This window comes from Mustela lutreola, chromosome 2, assembly GCF_030435805.1.
Source record: "Mustela lutreola isolate mMusLut2 chromosome 2, mMusLut2.pri, whole genome shotgun sequence".
Classification (NCBI taxonomy): Eukaryota; Metazoa; Chordata; class Mammalia; order Carnivora; family Mustelidae; genus Mustela; species Mustela lutreola.
In genome coordinates, this window is record NC_081291.1 from 118,101,562 (window position 1) to 118,118,072 (window position 16,511).

A 16,511-nucleotide genomic window follows, 5' to 3' on the forward strand; every position below is an offset into this window, starting at 1 on the left:
GGTGTTTGGGTGGCTCAGTAGGTTAAAGCCTCTGTCTTCGGTGCGGGTCATGATCCCAGGGTCCTGGGATTGAGCCCCATATCCGGCTCTCTGCTCAGCAGGGAACCTGCTTCTTCCTCTCTCTCTCTCTCTCTCTCTGCCTGCCTCTCAGCCTACTTGTGATCTCTATCTGTCAAATAAATAAATAAAATATTTTTAAAAAATTAAAATAAAATAAAATCTTAAAAATAGATAAGTAAAATGTTTAAGAAAAAAACTATGAAAATTATATGTTGACAAAGTGAACAACCTAGAAGAAATGGATAAATTCCTAGAAACATACATACTATCATGACTGATTCATGAAGACAGAAAATGTGAACAGAACAACTACTAGTAAGGAGACTGAATCAGTAATCAAAGACCTCCCAACAAAGGAAATTCCAGGATCAGATGGCGTAAAGGATGGTTTCTACTAAATATGTGAAGAATTGATACAAATCTTCCTCAAACTTTTACAAAAAATACAGGGGAACACTTATAAGTTCATTTTACAAAGCTAGCATTACCCTGACCCCAAAGCCAAACAATAACACTACAAGAAAATTACAAGCCAATATCCCTGAAAAATATACAAGTAAAAATCCCCAACAAAATATTAGTGAACAGAATTCAACAGTACATTAAAAAAGGATCACAGGGACGCCTGGGTGGCTCAGTTGGTTAAGCGGCTGCCTTCGGCTCAGGTCATGATCCCAGCGTCCTGGGATTGAGTCCCACATCGGGCTCCTTGCTTGGCAGGGAGCCTGCTTCTCCCTCTGCCTCTAGCCTGCCACTCTGTCTGCCTGTGCTTGCGCTCTGTATCTCTCTCTCTCTCTAACAAATAAATTAAAAAAAAAAATCTAAAAAAAATAAAAATAAAAATAAATAAAAATAAAAAAGGATCACACATGATGACCAAATGGTAGTTACCAGGGATGCAAGGATGATTCAATATCTGCAAATTTATCAGTATGATATACACTAATAAAGTGAAAGATAAAAATCGTATGATCATTTCAACAGATGCAGAAAAAATACTTGATGCAATTCAACATCTATTCTTGATAACAACTCTCAACAAACTGGGTACAGAGGTGGTACACTTCAAAATAATAAAGGCCATATATGACAAGCCTACAGCTAACATAATGGTGAAAAACTGAAAGCTTTTCTTCTAAGATCAAGAACAAGACAAAGATACTCACTGTCTCCACTTTTATTCAACATAGTACTAAGGAAGAAGAACAGTGTCTCTATTTGAACATAATGTGATATTATATACAGAAAATCCTAAAGACTCCACCCCAAAACCGTTAAAACTAATAAAAAGGAGTGTTTGGGTGGCTCAGTTGGTTAAGTGTCTGACTCTCGATTTCGGCTCAGGTCATGATCTCACGGTCCTGAAATCAAGCTCTGCATTGGGCTCTGCACTCAGCAGGGGGTCTGCTTGTCCCTGCCCCCCCCAAACCCCTCCCCCTACTTTCTCTCAAACAAACAAAATCTTTGAAAAATAAAAAAATGAAAATAAGATAAAACTAACAAACAAATTCAGTAAAGGTGCATGATATAAAGTTGAAATAAAAAATCAATTGTGTTTCTAACACTAACAACTATCAGAAAGAAAATCAAGAAAATAATCCCATGTATAACTGCACCAAAAATAGTAACATATTTAGGAATAAATTTAACTAAGGAAGTGGAAGACCAGCACACTGAAAACTGTAAGATAGTGATGAAAGAAACTGAAGAAGACACAAATAAATAAAAAGATATTCCAAGCTCACGGACTAGAAGAATTATTATTGTTAAAATGGCCATACTACCCAAATCAATCTATAGATTTAGTTTAATCCTTATCAAAATCCTAATAGCATTTTTCTTTTTTTTTAAAGATTTTATTTACTTTATTGTAAGAATATGTTATATAATACATGTGACATTAAAAATATGTATTAATCAACTGTTAATGTTATCGGTAAGGCTTCCAGTCAACAGTAGGCTATTAGTAGTTAAGGTTCTAGGGAGTCAAAAGTTACACATGGGTTTTTTTTTTTTTTTTTTTTTTTTTTAATTTAAGAAAGATAATGAGTGCACAAAAGACACAAATAAATAAAAAGATATTCCAAGCTCACGGACTAGAAGAATTATTATTGTTAAAATGGCCATACTACCCAAATCAATCTATAGATTTAGTTTAATCCTTATCAAAATCCTAATAGCATTTTTCTTTTTTTTTTTAAAGATTTTATTTACTTTATTGTAAGAATACGTTATATAATACATGTGACATTAAAAATATGTATTAATCAACTGTTAATGTTATCGGTAAGGCTTCCAGTCAACAGTAGGCTATTAGTAGTTAAGGTTCTAGGGAGTCAAAAGTTACACATGGGTTTTTTTGTTTTTTTGTTTTTTTAATTTAAGAAAGAGAATGAGTGCACAAGTGAGTGGGGGATGAGGGGAGCCGGAGAGGGAGAGAGAGAATCTTAAGAAGGCTCCATGCTCAATGCTCAGGGGCTCAAACTAGCAACTTTGAGATCATGACCTGAGCCAAAATCACGAGTTGAATGCTGGGGTGCCTGGATGGCTCAGTCACTTAAGTGTCTTTTTTAATTTTTTTTTTAAGATTTTATTTATTTGATAAGCAGAGATCACAAGTAGGCAGAGAGGCAAGTGGTGGGGGGAGGGGAAAAGCAGGCCCCCTGCTAAGCAGAGAGCCCAGTGTGGGGCTTGATCCCAGGACCCCAGGATCATGACCTGAGATGAAAGCAGAGGCTTTAACCCACTGAGCCACCCAGGCACCCCAAGTGTCTGTCTTTTAATCTCAGCTCAAGTCATGACCTTGGGGTCCCAGGATTGAGCCCTGCATTGGGCTCCATGCTCAGTGGGGAGTCCGCTTGAGTATTCTCTCTCTCCCTCTCCTTCTGCCTCTCCCCCTCCCCATCTCTTAAATAAATAAACCTAAAAAAAAGAAGTTGGGATGCTTAACCAACTGAGCCACCCAGGTGCCCTTATACACGGATTTTTAACTGTGCAGGAGGTTGGTGGCCCTATCGTCGAATTGCTCAAGATTCCTTAAAGGTCAACTGAGTGTGTGTGTGTGTGTGTGTGTGTGTGTATAATGGACTGTTCTTCAGCCATAAGAAGGCAATTCTGGCTTTGGTGAGAACATGGATGATCGCGGAGGGCATTATGCTAAGTGGAATAAGCCAGAGGGAGAAAGACAAATACTACATGGTATCACTTATATATGAAATGTAAAAAAAAGTCAAACTCATAGAAGCACAGCAGAAAAAGTTACCAGAGGCTGGAGGTAGGGGAAACAGAGAGAAGTTGGCAAAAGGGGATAAACTTTCAGCTTTGAGATGATAAGGTCTAAGGATCTAATGTATAATTGGTGACTAATGTAGGGAATAAAATTCACTGAAAAAATAGAGCTTAAATGTTCATACACACACACACACACACACAAGAGGGTGCCTGGCTGGCTCAATTGATGGAGCTTAAGACTCTTGATCTCAGGGCTCTGAGTTCAAGCCCGACACTTGTTGTAGAGATTATTTAAAAATAAAATCTGAGGGGCGCCTGGGTGGCTCAGTGGGTTAAAGCCTCTGCCTTTGGCTCAGGTCATGATCCCACGGTCCTGGGATGGAGCCCCACATCGGGCTTTCTGCTCAGCAGGGAGCCTGCTTCCTCCTCTCTCTCTCTCTCTTTCTGCCTGCCTCTCTGCCTACTTGTGATCTCTGTCAAATAAATAAAATTTTAAAATCTTTTTTTTTAAAGATTTTTTTTAAAATTTATTTGACAGAGAGAGATCACAAGTAGGCAGAGAGACAGGCAGAGAGAGAGAGGAGGAAGCAGACTCCCTGCTGAGCAGAAAGCCTGATGCAGGACTCGACCCCAGGACCCCGAGATTATGACCTGAGCCGAAAGCAGCGGTTTAACCCACTGAGCCACCCAGGCGCCCTAAAATTTAAAAATCTTTAAAAAAATCCTTAAAAAACAAATCTAAAAAAAAAAGTGAGTTGATGAGGGATGTGTTGTTAAATTAACTTGATGGCAGGAATCCCTTCAAAATGCATACATGCATCAAATCATAATATACACTTTAAATCTTTTGTCAGTTATAAGTCAGTAAGGCTGAATTTTTTTTTAACTGAAGTACAGTTGACACAATGTTACATTAGTTTTAGGTGTACAATGATTCAACAATACATTATGCTATGCTCACCCTATCTATTCCCATATGCTACTACAATACCAGTGACTATAATATTCCCTATACTGGACCTTTCTTCCCCATGACTTCTTCATTCCATAACTGGAAGGTTATATCCCCACTCCCCTAAAAAAACTTTTTCTTAAAAAATTGAATCCCACCAAGATTTAACAGCTCTATCACCCAACCAAGCAAAGTGAGTCTTTACAGTTAATCCTTTTCTTTTAAACTTTTTTTTTTTCCTGGTCTAAGGAACATTCCCTTAAAGTTTGTTTTATTTTCTGATGACCACGACGCAATTAAAAAAAAAAAATCAACCTTGCTTTTCCAAGCTGATACATGAGATAGAAATAAACTGGCATATTACTGGATTAGGGATGCTCTAACCTTTGTGTCGATTTCATTCAGCTTTCAGGGTGTTAGAACCCTGAACTCTTCTGGTTCTTACCCATTGCTGCCAGGAAGGTTACAACTGGTCTCTCACATTTTAAAAGCAAAAACAAACCATTCCCTTCAGTCCTGACCATGGTAAAACTAGTATCTTTAGCTCTCCCTTTATTTCATGAGGCCTCCTTATCACATTCTGTTGGAAAATACGGTCATGGCCCTCTATATGTTTATCTATGTCTATGCTTACCCTTAATAACGCAGTGGGCCAAATTATATTGATATCTAATATTAATCCAAACTTGCATTTCTTGATCATGAAGTATTATCATTTCTGTACTTAATGAATTCCGTTTCCTAACGATTTTGTTCAGTATTTCTGCACCTATATTCATAACTGTGAATATCCTACAGTTTTCCTTTTCTTACAAACTGTTTAGCCTTATTTAAAAAGTTAGGCTACTCTCATAACATAAACTAACAAGAGTTGTTTCTTTTTCCCCAGAAGATTTGGGGGGTTTGGTTACTTTTTTTTGTATTTTAAGTAATCTCTACACTCCCAATGTGGGGCTCAAACTCATGACTGCTAGATCAAGAATCTCTACTAACTAAGCCAGCCAGACTTCCCTCCCCAGAAGATTTCGTAAACAACTGAAATTATGTGCTCACTCAGCCTGTAAAGCAATCTAAGCCTAGTAGTTTGGTTTGCTTTTGTGATGGCAATGTTTTAAAAATCAGTAATTAAACTTAGTAGTTCAAAGACTCTTCAAGATTTTTCCTAAGTCCTAAGTTGTATTTTTCTAGGAACTCTCATTTCACCTAAATTTTCCATTGGCATAAAGGTATTCACTATTGTTTTTTAAAGATTTTATTTATTTATTTGACAGAGATCATAAGTAGGCAGAGAGGCAGGCAGAGAGAGGCGGGGAAGCAGGCTCCCCGCTGAGCAGAAAGCCCATTGTGGGGATTGATCCCTGAGATCATGACCTGAGCCAAAGGCAGAGGCTTAACCCACTGAGCCACCCCGTTGCCCCGGGTGTTCATTATTTATCTCTTTAATAGTACAGCATCGGGGCGCCTGGGTGGCTCAGTGGGTTAAGCCGCTGCCTTCGGCTCAGGTCATGATCTCGGGGTCCTGGGATCGAGTCCCGCATCGGGCTCTCTGCTCAGCAGGGAGCCTGCTTCCCTCTCTCTCTCTGTCTGCCTCTCCATCTACTTGTGATTTCTCTCTGTCAAATAAATTTTTTAAAAAATCTTTAAAAAAAAAAAAATAGTACAGCATCTTTGGCTATGCCCTTTTCCATTTCTAATATTTTTGTTTTCTTTCTCTTCTCCTTAGTTTCACTAAGTTTGTGTATACTTTTTCCCCTAATTTCTTTGCTTCTCCTACTGCATTATTTTGTCTAAATGAGATGTTTAGTTCACTAATTTTATTTATTTTTATTTTTTTTAAAGATTTTATTTATTTATTTGACAGAGAGAGATCACAAGTAGGCAGAGAAGCAGGCAGAGAGAGAGAGGAGGAAGCAGGCTCCCTGCTGAGCAGAGAGCCCGATGCGGGACTCGATCCTAGGACCCTGAGATCACAACCTGAGCCGAAGGCAGCGGCTTAACCCACTGAGCCATCCAGGCGCCCCAGGTTCACTAATTTTAAACTTTTCTTCTATTCCATTTTTTTCTACTGTAAACATTTCCTTTTAAATATCCCTTTAGTGTTATCCGACAAATTTTTATTTTATTATTTATTTTGGATATTTAAATGTGATTTTTCATTGACTTATGTGTTGTTCAGAAGTAGTTTGAATTTCTAGACATAAAGTTTTCTAGGGGCACCTGGGTAGTTCTTTGAGTTAAGTGTCTGACCTTGGCTTTGGTCATGATCTCTGGATCCTGGAAATGAGCCCCACATTGTCTGCTTCTCCCTCTCCCTCTGCCTGACCCCCACTTGTGCCCTGTCACTCTCTCAAATAGATACAATCTTTAAAAAAGAAAAGAAAAAGTTCCCTAGTTTTCCTACTGTTACCGATTAACTATACGTTACAGTACTGTAACAGTTACTGTAACAGTTACAGTACTGTAACGTATAGTTAATCGGTAACAGTAGGAAAACTAGGGAACTTTTTCTTTTAACAATAGTCAAAAAATTAGTCTGGTTGGGGGGGGCCTGGGTGGCACCATCAGTTGAGCTTCCAGCTTTGGTTTTGGGTCCTGGTCTCAAAGTCAAGCTCCGAGCTTAGAGCAAAGTTGGCTTGAGACTCTCTTTCCCTCTGCCCTTCCCTCACGCACTCAAGTGCACTCTGTCAAAAAAATAAATAAATCTTCAAAAAACAAAACAAAACCAAAACGTAGTCTGCGAGCACCTGGCTTGCTGAATCAGTGGAGCATGTGACTCTTATCTCGGGGTTGTGGGTTCAAGCTCCAAGCTGGGTGCAGAGATGGCTTAACAATAAAATCTTAAAAAAAAAAAAGTCTGTACTCCTTGAAGTTTACTTTATGGCCTATTGTGTAGTCCATTTTCATAAACGTTCCTTAAGTGCTTAAAAATGTTTAACTAGGGGCACCTGGGAGGCTCAGTCAGTTAAGCATCCAACTCAGGTCATGATCTCTGTGTCATGGGTCCCACACTAGGCTCTGCACTCTGCAGAATCTGCTTCAGCCTCTCCCTCTGCTCCTCCCCCAACTTACTCTTGCTCTTACTCTTTCAAATAAATAAATAGCATCTTTTTAAAAAATGCTTCAACTATTACATGTATTAGTCTATACGTATATATTAGATCAACTTTATTAACTGAAGTTCAGATATTTTACATTCATACAAGCATTTTGAGTGGGAACACAAGCAGGGGGAGTGGGAGAGGGAGAAGCAGACTCCCCACTAAGCAAGGAGCCTGATGCAGGACTCGATCCCAGGACACTAGGATCATGACCCAAGCCGAAGGCAGCTGCTTTACAACTGAGACACCCAGGCGCCCAATTTCTATCTTTTAAATAGCTAACTAAATCCCTAGGCAATTTTTATGATTATTGATAAATTTAGATTTGTTACTAAATTATTTTATATTATTTGTCTTGTTCTTTCTCTTTTTCATATCCCTTCCCCTGTCCCTACTTGCCTTCTTTTGGAATCAGGGATCCTCCCCCTTTTTTACATTCAATTTCCCTATCTTCCTCTTACTACCTTTTTTTTTTCATGATTTTATTTATTTATTTATTTGACAGAGAGAGAGAGAGAGAGAGAGGGAGGGAGATCATAAGTAGGCAGAGAGAGAGGAGGAAGCAGGTTTCCCCCAGAGCAGAGAGACCAATGCAGAGCTTGATCCCAGGATCCTGAAATCATGACCTGAGCTGAAGGCAGAGGCCCAACCCACTGAGCCACCCAGACTCCCCTCCTCTTAAACTACTTTTTAAGTTTAAATCTCTATGTCTAGGGTTGCCTAGGTGGATCAGTTGGTTCAGTATCTGCCTTCAGCTCTGGTCATGAACCCAAGGTCCTGGGATTGAGTCCCGCATCTGGCTCTCTGCTCAGTGGGAGCCTGCTTCTCCCTCTGCCTGCTCTGTCTGCCACTCCCTCTGCTTGTGCTCTCTCTGACAAATACATAAAAATCTTAAAAAAAAAACAAAACAACAACAACAAAAAAAAACTATGTCTACTCTTTTAGTTATTATCTTAGACATTATAATATTCTTAACAAGTCTAATGTAAATCAGTAATTTTTCCCTCTTCCAGAACAAACAAAGACTTTATAACTCTAATGCTAAGCATACCCTCTCTCCCTAAAATCCATGATGAACCATTATTTGTTGTAGCTGGTCTTGAAAAAACCCCAACACCTACAAATTAAGTGTAATTGTTCGAAAATGTCAATGATGATTTCTCCCCAGTCTTCTGGTGGGTCCATCTACATTTCCAGTTTTGGATTTTCTGAGCTGACCGGTCTTGCATTACTTTTAAGATGCCAACTCTTAACACTTCACATGGTCTCAGAGTTAGCTAAATGCATGCTAATTCTATAATAATCTATAAATAGAAATCTAACTGCCTTAATCATATTCTATGCTTCCATTTTAAAACTATCACACAGACGATTAGAAATCTTTGCTTTTATTATCCCAAAGCTTTTAAATGTTCTTTTTTTAAAGTTTTTAATGTTCTTGTTTGTTATTTGTGGTCCATTAACTGGGGGTTGGAAGATTCCCCCAACCTGATTTTTCCCCCCAAATAACTACCGTCTGCCTGAATCTTTTATTTTCAATAACTGAGTATTAATTACAATTTTCGTAAATCTATCAACTTATTCAACAATCAAATATTTAGTGCATACCAACTACTGTATGATATAAAACAAACAAGACATACTTTCTACCCTAAAGAAATTCCAGTGTGATTTGGGAAAAATACAAAGAAATAGGAAATGATGATATAATATGAAAAAGATGACAAGAGAGCATAGAGAAAATACGCCTAATGAGGGAAAAGAAAGGTAAAGACTTTGTGAGAAAATAACATTCTTATGCTATTTGAGGATTTATATCTTTATCTATTTCTAGATAGTTGGCAAAAGGATGCCACTCCCACAAGACACCATGAGATCATATTGTTAAAGAGCTAGTCCTTCAGCTTGGAGAAATTCTGTCTTCAAGACATACTCTGTAACTTTCTGTTAAAAATTTAAAACATTTCAATTTGAACAACAAATATTTTTTAGCAATTAGCTAAGGCCCCCAAGGATAGACCTAGGTCAGAAAGTTAAAAGTTCTTATAACTTATCCACAATAATATGCTTGATAAAAATATACCATTTGTAAATGGAGCACCTAGCTGGCTCAGCCTATGGAGTATGCAATTCTTGATTTTAGGGTTGTGAGTTCCAGCCCCACTTTGGATACAGGGATTACTTAAAAATAAAATCTTAAAAAAAAAAAAAAAATCCCATTTGTATAAAAGCTCATGTCTCAGAAATGTTTACCAAGCACAATTTTATTCTATGTCAAAGATTAGCAGACATACTGAGGCAGTTTCAAGTCTCTGGACCTCAAGTTTACTTTTAAAACAACTAAAAGTTTAAGGGAAAAAATCCTTACGGCCTCATCCTACAGTAATACTACAATAATAAAAGTATGCCAGAATATTAACATAAATGGATAACTGAAAGTGAAAGAATTCAACTGGATACTCACTTGGACACATTGCCCACAACTATTGTTTTCTTTACAAAAAGTCGCGAAGTCTCATCTCCTGTGAGATCAGCATTCCGCTGCTCTGTTTTATGAGAGGCAGTAATACTAGCGGTGTCCTGAAAGAAATCATAATCAATTTTCACTTTCAATTTGGACAATATCCAATGGGCAGAAACCACAAAATCATAGTATGATTGGAACAACTCAGATTTTTTTTTTATTCATTACAAAATTCTCTGGTTTTGTGGTACCTCTCAGAGCATAAAAGTAATTTTACTGTATCTTTTGCATTTGTTTGCAAAAAATATTTGTTCACTATAACTCCATGTGTTTGTACATGTTTTTAACAGACACCCTTGTGCTATATATGCAAATAGGATATGGAAGGATATACAAGAAACTATTACAATGGTTACCTCTGGGAAATGGGAATGGGGAGAGGGGTCAATGGAATTTACTTTCTTTTCAACTTTCTGTATTTATTAAAAATTTTTCAGTGAGAAGTAACATAGACAAGTGACTAAAGTCTGACTATGTACATAGACTGCCAGGGTTTAAATCTTGGCTCTTCCACTGACTAGATGTGAAGTTTTGTGTAATTACTTAACTTCTTTTCTGTCTCAATTTCCTCATCTATAAAATAAGGATAACAGGAGCACCTGGCTGACTCAGTCAGTGGAGCATGTGATGGTTGATCTCCGGACTCTGAGTTTGAGCCCATCTTGGGTATAGAGGTTACTTAAAAATAAAAATTTTTTAAAAACCTAGGGTGCCTGGATGGCTCAGTTGGTTAAGCATCCGACTCTTGATTTCAGCTCAGGTCATGATCTCAGGGTCCTGGGATTGAGCCCTGAGCTGGACTCCGTACTGAGTGTAGAGCCTCCTTAAGATTCTCTCTCTCCCTCTCCCTCTGCAATCCCCTACCACTTTCTCTAAAAAAAATTTTAAAATATGGATAATCTCACATATTTGTTTTGTACAGTTCCCAAAGAAATGCCTAGTATACAGTAAGTACTAAGCATACGTTACATAAACATGAGTATGTATATTTCATACAAGATGGTAAGTTTCTAACTCCTATAACCAGTATTGCCTAAATTCTTTTTAATTAAAAAACAAAAGAAAAACAAAAAACTAAAAACTCAAATGGGGGCCTGACTAGATTATCTGGTAGAACATGCAATCTTTTGATCTTGGGCCTATAAATTTCAGCCTCATGTTGGGTGCAGATATTACTTAAAAATAAAGTCTTGGGACACCTGGGTGGCTCAGTTAAGCAGCTGCCTTTGGCTCGGGTCATGATCCCAGGGTCCTGGGATCAAGTGCCGCATAGGGCTCCTTGCTCAGCAGGGAGCCTGCTTCTCTCTCTGCCTCTGCCTACCATTCTGCCTGCTTGTTCTTTCTCTCTCTGACAAAAAATAAATAAAATCTTTAAAAAAAAAAAAAAGGAAGAAAAAAAAACCAGAATCTTAAGAAAACAAAACACAAAAACCCACACACATACACACACACAAAAAATGCAGTACTTGCCCAGAAAGAACACTGGTAATAAACAAATAAATCCAAACATTAAGAGTTTTCATTCTGGGGCGCCTGGGTGGGTCAATGGGTTAAAGCTTCTATCTTCGGCTCAGGCCATGATCCCAGGGTCGTAGGATCAAGCCCCACATTGGGCTCTCTGCTCAGCGGGGAGTCTGCTTCCCTTCCTTTCTCTCTGCCTGCCTCTCTGCCTACGTGTGATCTCTGTCAAATAAATAAATAAATAAAATCTTTAAAATAAAACAAAAGTTTTCATTTTTGGGTGGTGGCATTATGAATAACTTTTTTATTTTCTTGTAGTTTAAAATTTTCGACAATGAACACATGAATTTATAACCAGAAAATTTTTTTAATTTAATTTTTATCAAAAATAAATCAAATTCTTGGGGCGCCTGAGTGGCTCAGTAGGTTGAACCTCTGCATCAGGCTCAGGTCATGATCTCAGGGTCCTGGGATCGAGCCCCGCATCGGGCTCTGGGCTCAGCAGAAAGTCTGCTTCCCCGACTCTCTCTGCCTGCCTCTGCCTACTTGTGATCTCTGTCTGTCAAATATATAAATAAACTATTTTTTTTAAAGATTTTATTTATTTATATATTTATAAGAGGTCACAAGTAGGAAGAGAGGCAGGCAGAGAGAGGGGGAAGCAGGTTCCCTGCTGAGCCGAGAGCCCGATGCAGGGCTTGATCCCAAGACCCTGCGATCATGACCCGAGCTGAAGGCAAAGGCTTTAACCCACTGAGCCACCCAGGCGCCCCTAAATAAACTCTTAAAAAGACAATAAATCAAATTATTGATGTCTGAATATGCAAAAAGCAACCTGGATATCTCCTCTATCACAGAACACCTGGCTGAGAAAAATCATCCAATAAGGGCTCTATAGCCAAATATTATACACCAAGAAGTTCAGAGCAGCTTGAGATGGGAACTCAAATAAGGAATTGGTAGGATCAAAGAGGAATAAATGGTTTTCTTTCTTTTTTTTTTTTTTTAAGATTTTATTTATTTATTTGACAGACAGAGATCACATGTAGGCAGAGAGGCAGGCTGGGGTGGGGGAGGGGAGCAGGCTCCCCACTGTGCAGAGAGCCCCATGCGGGGCTTGATCCAAAGACCCTGAGATCATGACCTGAGCCAAAGGCAGAGGCTTTAACCCACTGAGCCACCCAGGCGCCCCAATGGTTTTCAATTCTATTTATTATTTGTCAAATTTCCCCCGGTTATAAATTACCTTATAAAAGCATTTAAGTTTCACAAAAATGATGGAGAGAACAAACATGACAGGCTGGAAAGACCCTGGAAAAGGTCACAGAATTGCCAATTCCTCAAGGTTTCTCTCTCTTATTATGGATGGCACCTAGGATTGTGCCATGCCCAGTTCTGATTCAGTTTAATTCTCAGTTCTGATACTTTTGGATAAATATAACTGTAAACTCTTTGAGACTCAGTTGTCCCATCTCCAAAAGGGATACTAACCTATTTCCTAGAGTTTCTATGAAGGTAAAATGGAATAACACGTACATACTTTAAAAATACTCGTTTCCTTCTTTTCTCCCTCCCACCCATCAAGTTATACCCTTCCAGTATTTCGGCTTGGTCTCTGTTCCATGTTGTTTGAGAGTCTCTCTTCTATATCCATATTGCTGTTATTGTCTTTGTCAGATAAGAAGTCATTATGTTGAGATAAAGAATCACTTTCTGAATGATTGGCTGATGGTGTCTCTGATCTCTGATTGGCAGGAGAGGAAGACCTAGATGGTGACTCCAAAAATTTCTTGATAGCAGGATGATTAAAAACCATCGTATCACATGTCTTTGATCCCTGCAAAAATGAAAGCAAACAAAACAAACTTTTAATCAAACCTACCAAAAGTAGATAAATTTTCATCTTCCCAAATCCTCATCTATTTAGGGAACATGCTTAAAATCCTTCAACATCTGCCCACACCCATAAAATGAAGTCCAAACTCCTTAATGTGGTCTGAGCCAATAAGAGCTAGAAAGTGATAATTATGTGAAGGTCCTAACACTAAGAGCTAAAGGTGCAAGTTCTCTGAAACTAAATGAAAAATAGAGGTAAATATAAAGTAACATATGGGAAATAAGATTTGACTTTAGGGCGCCTGGGTGGCCCAGTGGGTTAAGCCTCTCCCTTAGGCTCAGGTCATGATCTAAGGGTCCTGCAATCGAGGCCCACATTGGGATCCCCCCTCTCTCTTCCTGCCTCTCTGACTGCTTGTGATGTCTCTCTCTCTGTCAAATAAATAAATAAAAATCTTAAAAAAAAATAAAAAAAGATTTGACTTAAAATAAAAAGCAAGCCTTGGGGCATCTGGGTGGCTCAGTGGGTTAAGCCTCTGCCTTCGGCTCAGTTCAGAATCTCAGGGTCCTGGATCAAGCCCCACATCAGGCTCTCTGCTCAGCAGGGAGCCTGCTTCCCCGCCCCTCTCTGCCTGCCTCTCTGCCTACTTGTGATCTCTGTCAAAAAAAAATAAAATCTTAAAAAAAAAAAATAAGCCTCACACTGCTTTAACACAAACATATCAACTGCTCTACATACAATGTCCCTATAAAATATATAAAGATATAAAAAATATATATGTAAAATGGCTCCCAAGTAGGAGTAAAATGTAGTATAGAATGCTTTAAAATGATTCATACTTACATATAAAGTTTGTCATAAGTCCAGTACTGAGGCCTGGAGTATTTCTGTGTTTCTTGTTATTTGAATACAAAATACAGTGTATTCTGTTATAATGGGATACACTCTATGATTCCTAGGAAGCCCAACTTTTAAAAGCGGTGCAAGGAACATAATTTAGCAATAAGAAAGGAGCCAAAGGCTAGTATTTCAGAGCAGCAAAATTATTGCATCTCAATAATAAAGGGTATTTTGGGGCACCTGGGTGGCTCAGTGGGTTAAAGCCTCTGCCTTCAGCTCAGGTCATGATCCCAGGGTCCTGGGATCGAGCCCCGAATCGGGCTCTCTGCTCAGCGGGGAGCCTGTTTCCTCCTCTCTCTCTCTCTGCCTGCCTCTCTGCCTACCTGTGATCTCTATCTGTCAATTAAGTAAATAAAATCTTTAAAAAATAAATAAATAATCTTAAACAAAATAATAAAGGGTATTTTTTAGAGCTGTGATGTATTTTGTTACAGCAAATGAAAAACAAATGGCAGATCATAATAGACAAAAATACACCTAAATATCTTTCAATTAACTCTAATCAGAATATAACAGGAAAAAAAAAAATCAGTGCACTTCTAGACTACCAAATAACACAGAACTGCTAATGGTTTAAAAAAAGGTGGGGGGGGACGCCTGGGTGGCTCAGTTGGTTAAGCAGCTGCCTTCGGCTCAGGTCATGATCCCAGCGTCCTGGGATCGAGTCCCACATCGGGCTCCTTGCTCAGCAGGGAGCCTGCTTCTCCCTCTGCCTCTGCCTGCCGTTCTGTCTGCCTGTGCTCGCTCTCTTCTCTCTCTCTCTCTGATAAATAAATAAAATCTTTAAAAAAAAAAAAAAAAAAAAAAAAAAAAAAAAAAAAAAAGGTGGGGGTGCTGCCTGGGTGGCACAGTTGGTTAAGCAACAAACTCTTTGGTTCAGCTCAGGTTGTGATCTCAGGGTCATGAGATCAAGCCCCCTGTCAGGCTCCCCACTCAGCAGGCAGTCTGCTGAAATTTCTCTCTCCCTCTGCTCCCCATCCCCATCATGCCCTCACTCACACACTCTCTTTAATAATAAACAAATTTTTCTGTAAAAAAAAAAAAAAAAAAAAAAAAACTCAGGTCTGTAAAAAAAAAAAAATAATAATAATAATAAACAAATTTTTAAAACAACAACAACAAAACATTACATAGACAACCACCTCTTCAGAGTACCTACAAGCACCATGTCACACAGACAACTAGCTTATAATGTTCATCTTGTTGGATCCAATAGCAAACCATGTAACAGATGACAGTAAAATCTGCCCTGTTTTGAAGAGTGTCTCCCAAAAATTCATGTCCACTCCAAACCTGTGAATGTGACTTTATTTAGAAACAGGGACTTTGCAAATGTCATCAAGTTGATAATGTCATACGGGATTAGCGCTTACCTAATTAAAGGGAAATGTGGAGACACGTAACAGGTAAAACATCCATGTGAAGATAGGGGCAGAAACTGGAGTGATGTAGCCACAAACTACGGAATGCCAAGGTTTGCCAGCAACTGCCAGAAGGTAGGAGAAGGTGAGGAAGGTTTCTTTCCTAGAGCCTTCATGGTCTAGCAACACCTTGATTTTGGACTGTTAGCCTCCAGAATCACGAGATAATAAATTCCTCTTGTTTTAAGCCATGAAGCTAGTGGCAATTTGTTATGGTAGCTCTAAAAAGTAGTTCAGACTCTACTATGTATTAGGGAAACTCCTGCAGTAGAAGAAACAACTACCTAATATGTAAGATTAAATTCAAATAATGCTCCAGATTTCTAAGACAACATCGGGAGTATGACCAATGCCAGGTACCCTCAAGCAACACAGGATGACATGAAAGCCAAAATATGGTACCAAAATATGGTACATTTCACCTGTAAAAACCATGAGGGACAATGCAAACCAGTATGGCATTGTACGTTCCCCTGGCCTGCTACCACTCTCATTGAGCCAGTACTATCCAAGAGAATTATCTAATTCTAATTGAGAAAATTTAGGAAATTTGAAAATGAAAAATGAATAAAAGTTATAGGAAATGATCAAAATATCAAACAAGAAGAAACACTTCTGTTTCAGTTTCAATCCTATTCCTATTCCTTAATAAATGGAGTAATCCAGTAGCAATCACATTACCAAAGTGATAAAAACTTAATATTCCAATTTGTGATATATGAGGTATCTAGTATCTCTTATGAAGTATCATTGCCAAAAACTTCTAACTTTAATCAAATCTTTAGACCCAACTATCAGTTTGCAGAAAAACAGAATGAAGGAATAACCCAAGGAAAAAAATCAAACAAACACAAAATGTAGGATAAATGGCCTGATCTTTTTTTTTTTTCAAAGACTTATTTATTTATTTATTTGACAGACAGAGATCACAAGTAGGCAGAGAGGCAGTGAGACAGAGAGGAGGAAGCAGGCTCCCTGCTGAGCAGAGAGCCCAATGCAGGGCTTGATCCCAGGACCCTGGGACCAT

General features: G+C 38.5%; 1 protein-coding gene across 3 annotated transcripts in view; it reads right to left on the reverse strand.

Annotated features, from left to right (window-relative positions):
* Positions 1–16,511, reverse strand: part of YEATS2 (YEATS domain containing 2) — a 118,906-nt gene that overhangs the window by 69,583 nt on the left and 32,812 nt on the right. For all 3 annotated transcript variants that reach the window (XM_059163339.1, XM_059163341.1, XM_059163340.1), the window contains exons 5-6: positions 12,918–13,163; positions 9,806–9,921 (exon numbers count right to left, since the gene is read on the reverse strand). In XM_059163339.1, coding sequence (XP_059019322.1) covers positions 9,806–9,921; positions 12,918–13,163 — 362 coding nt within the window. The remainder of the gene's footprint in view (positions 1–9,805; positions 9,922–12,917; positions 13,164–16,511) is intronic.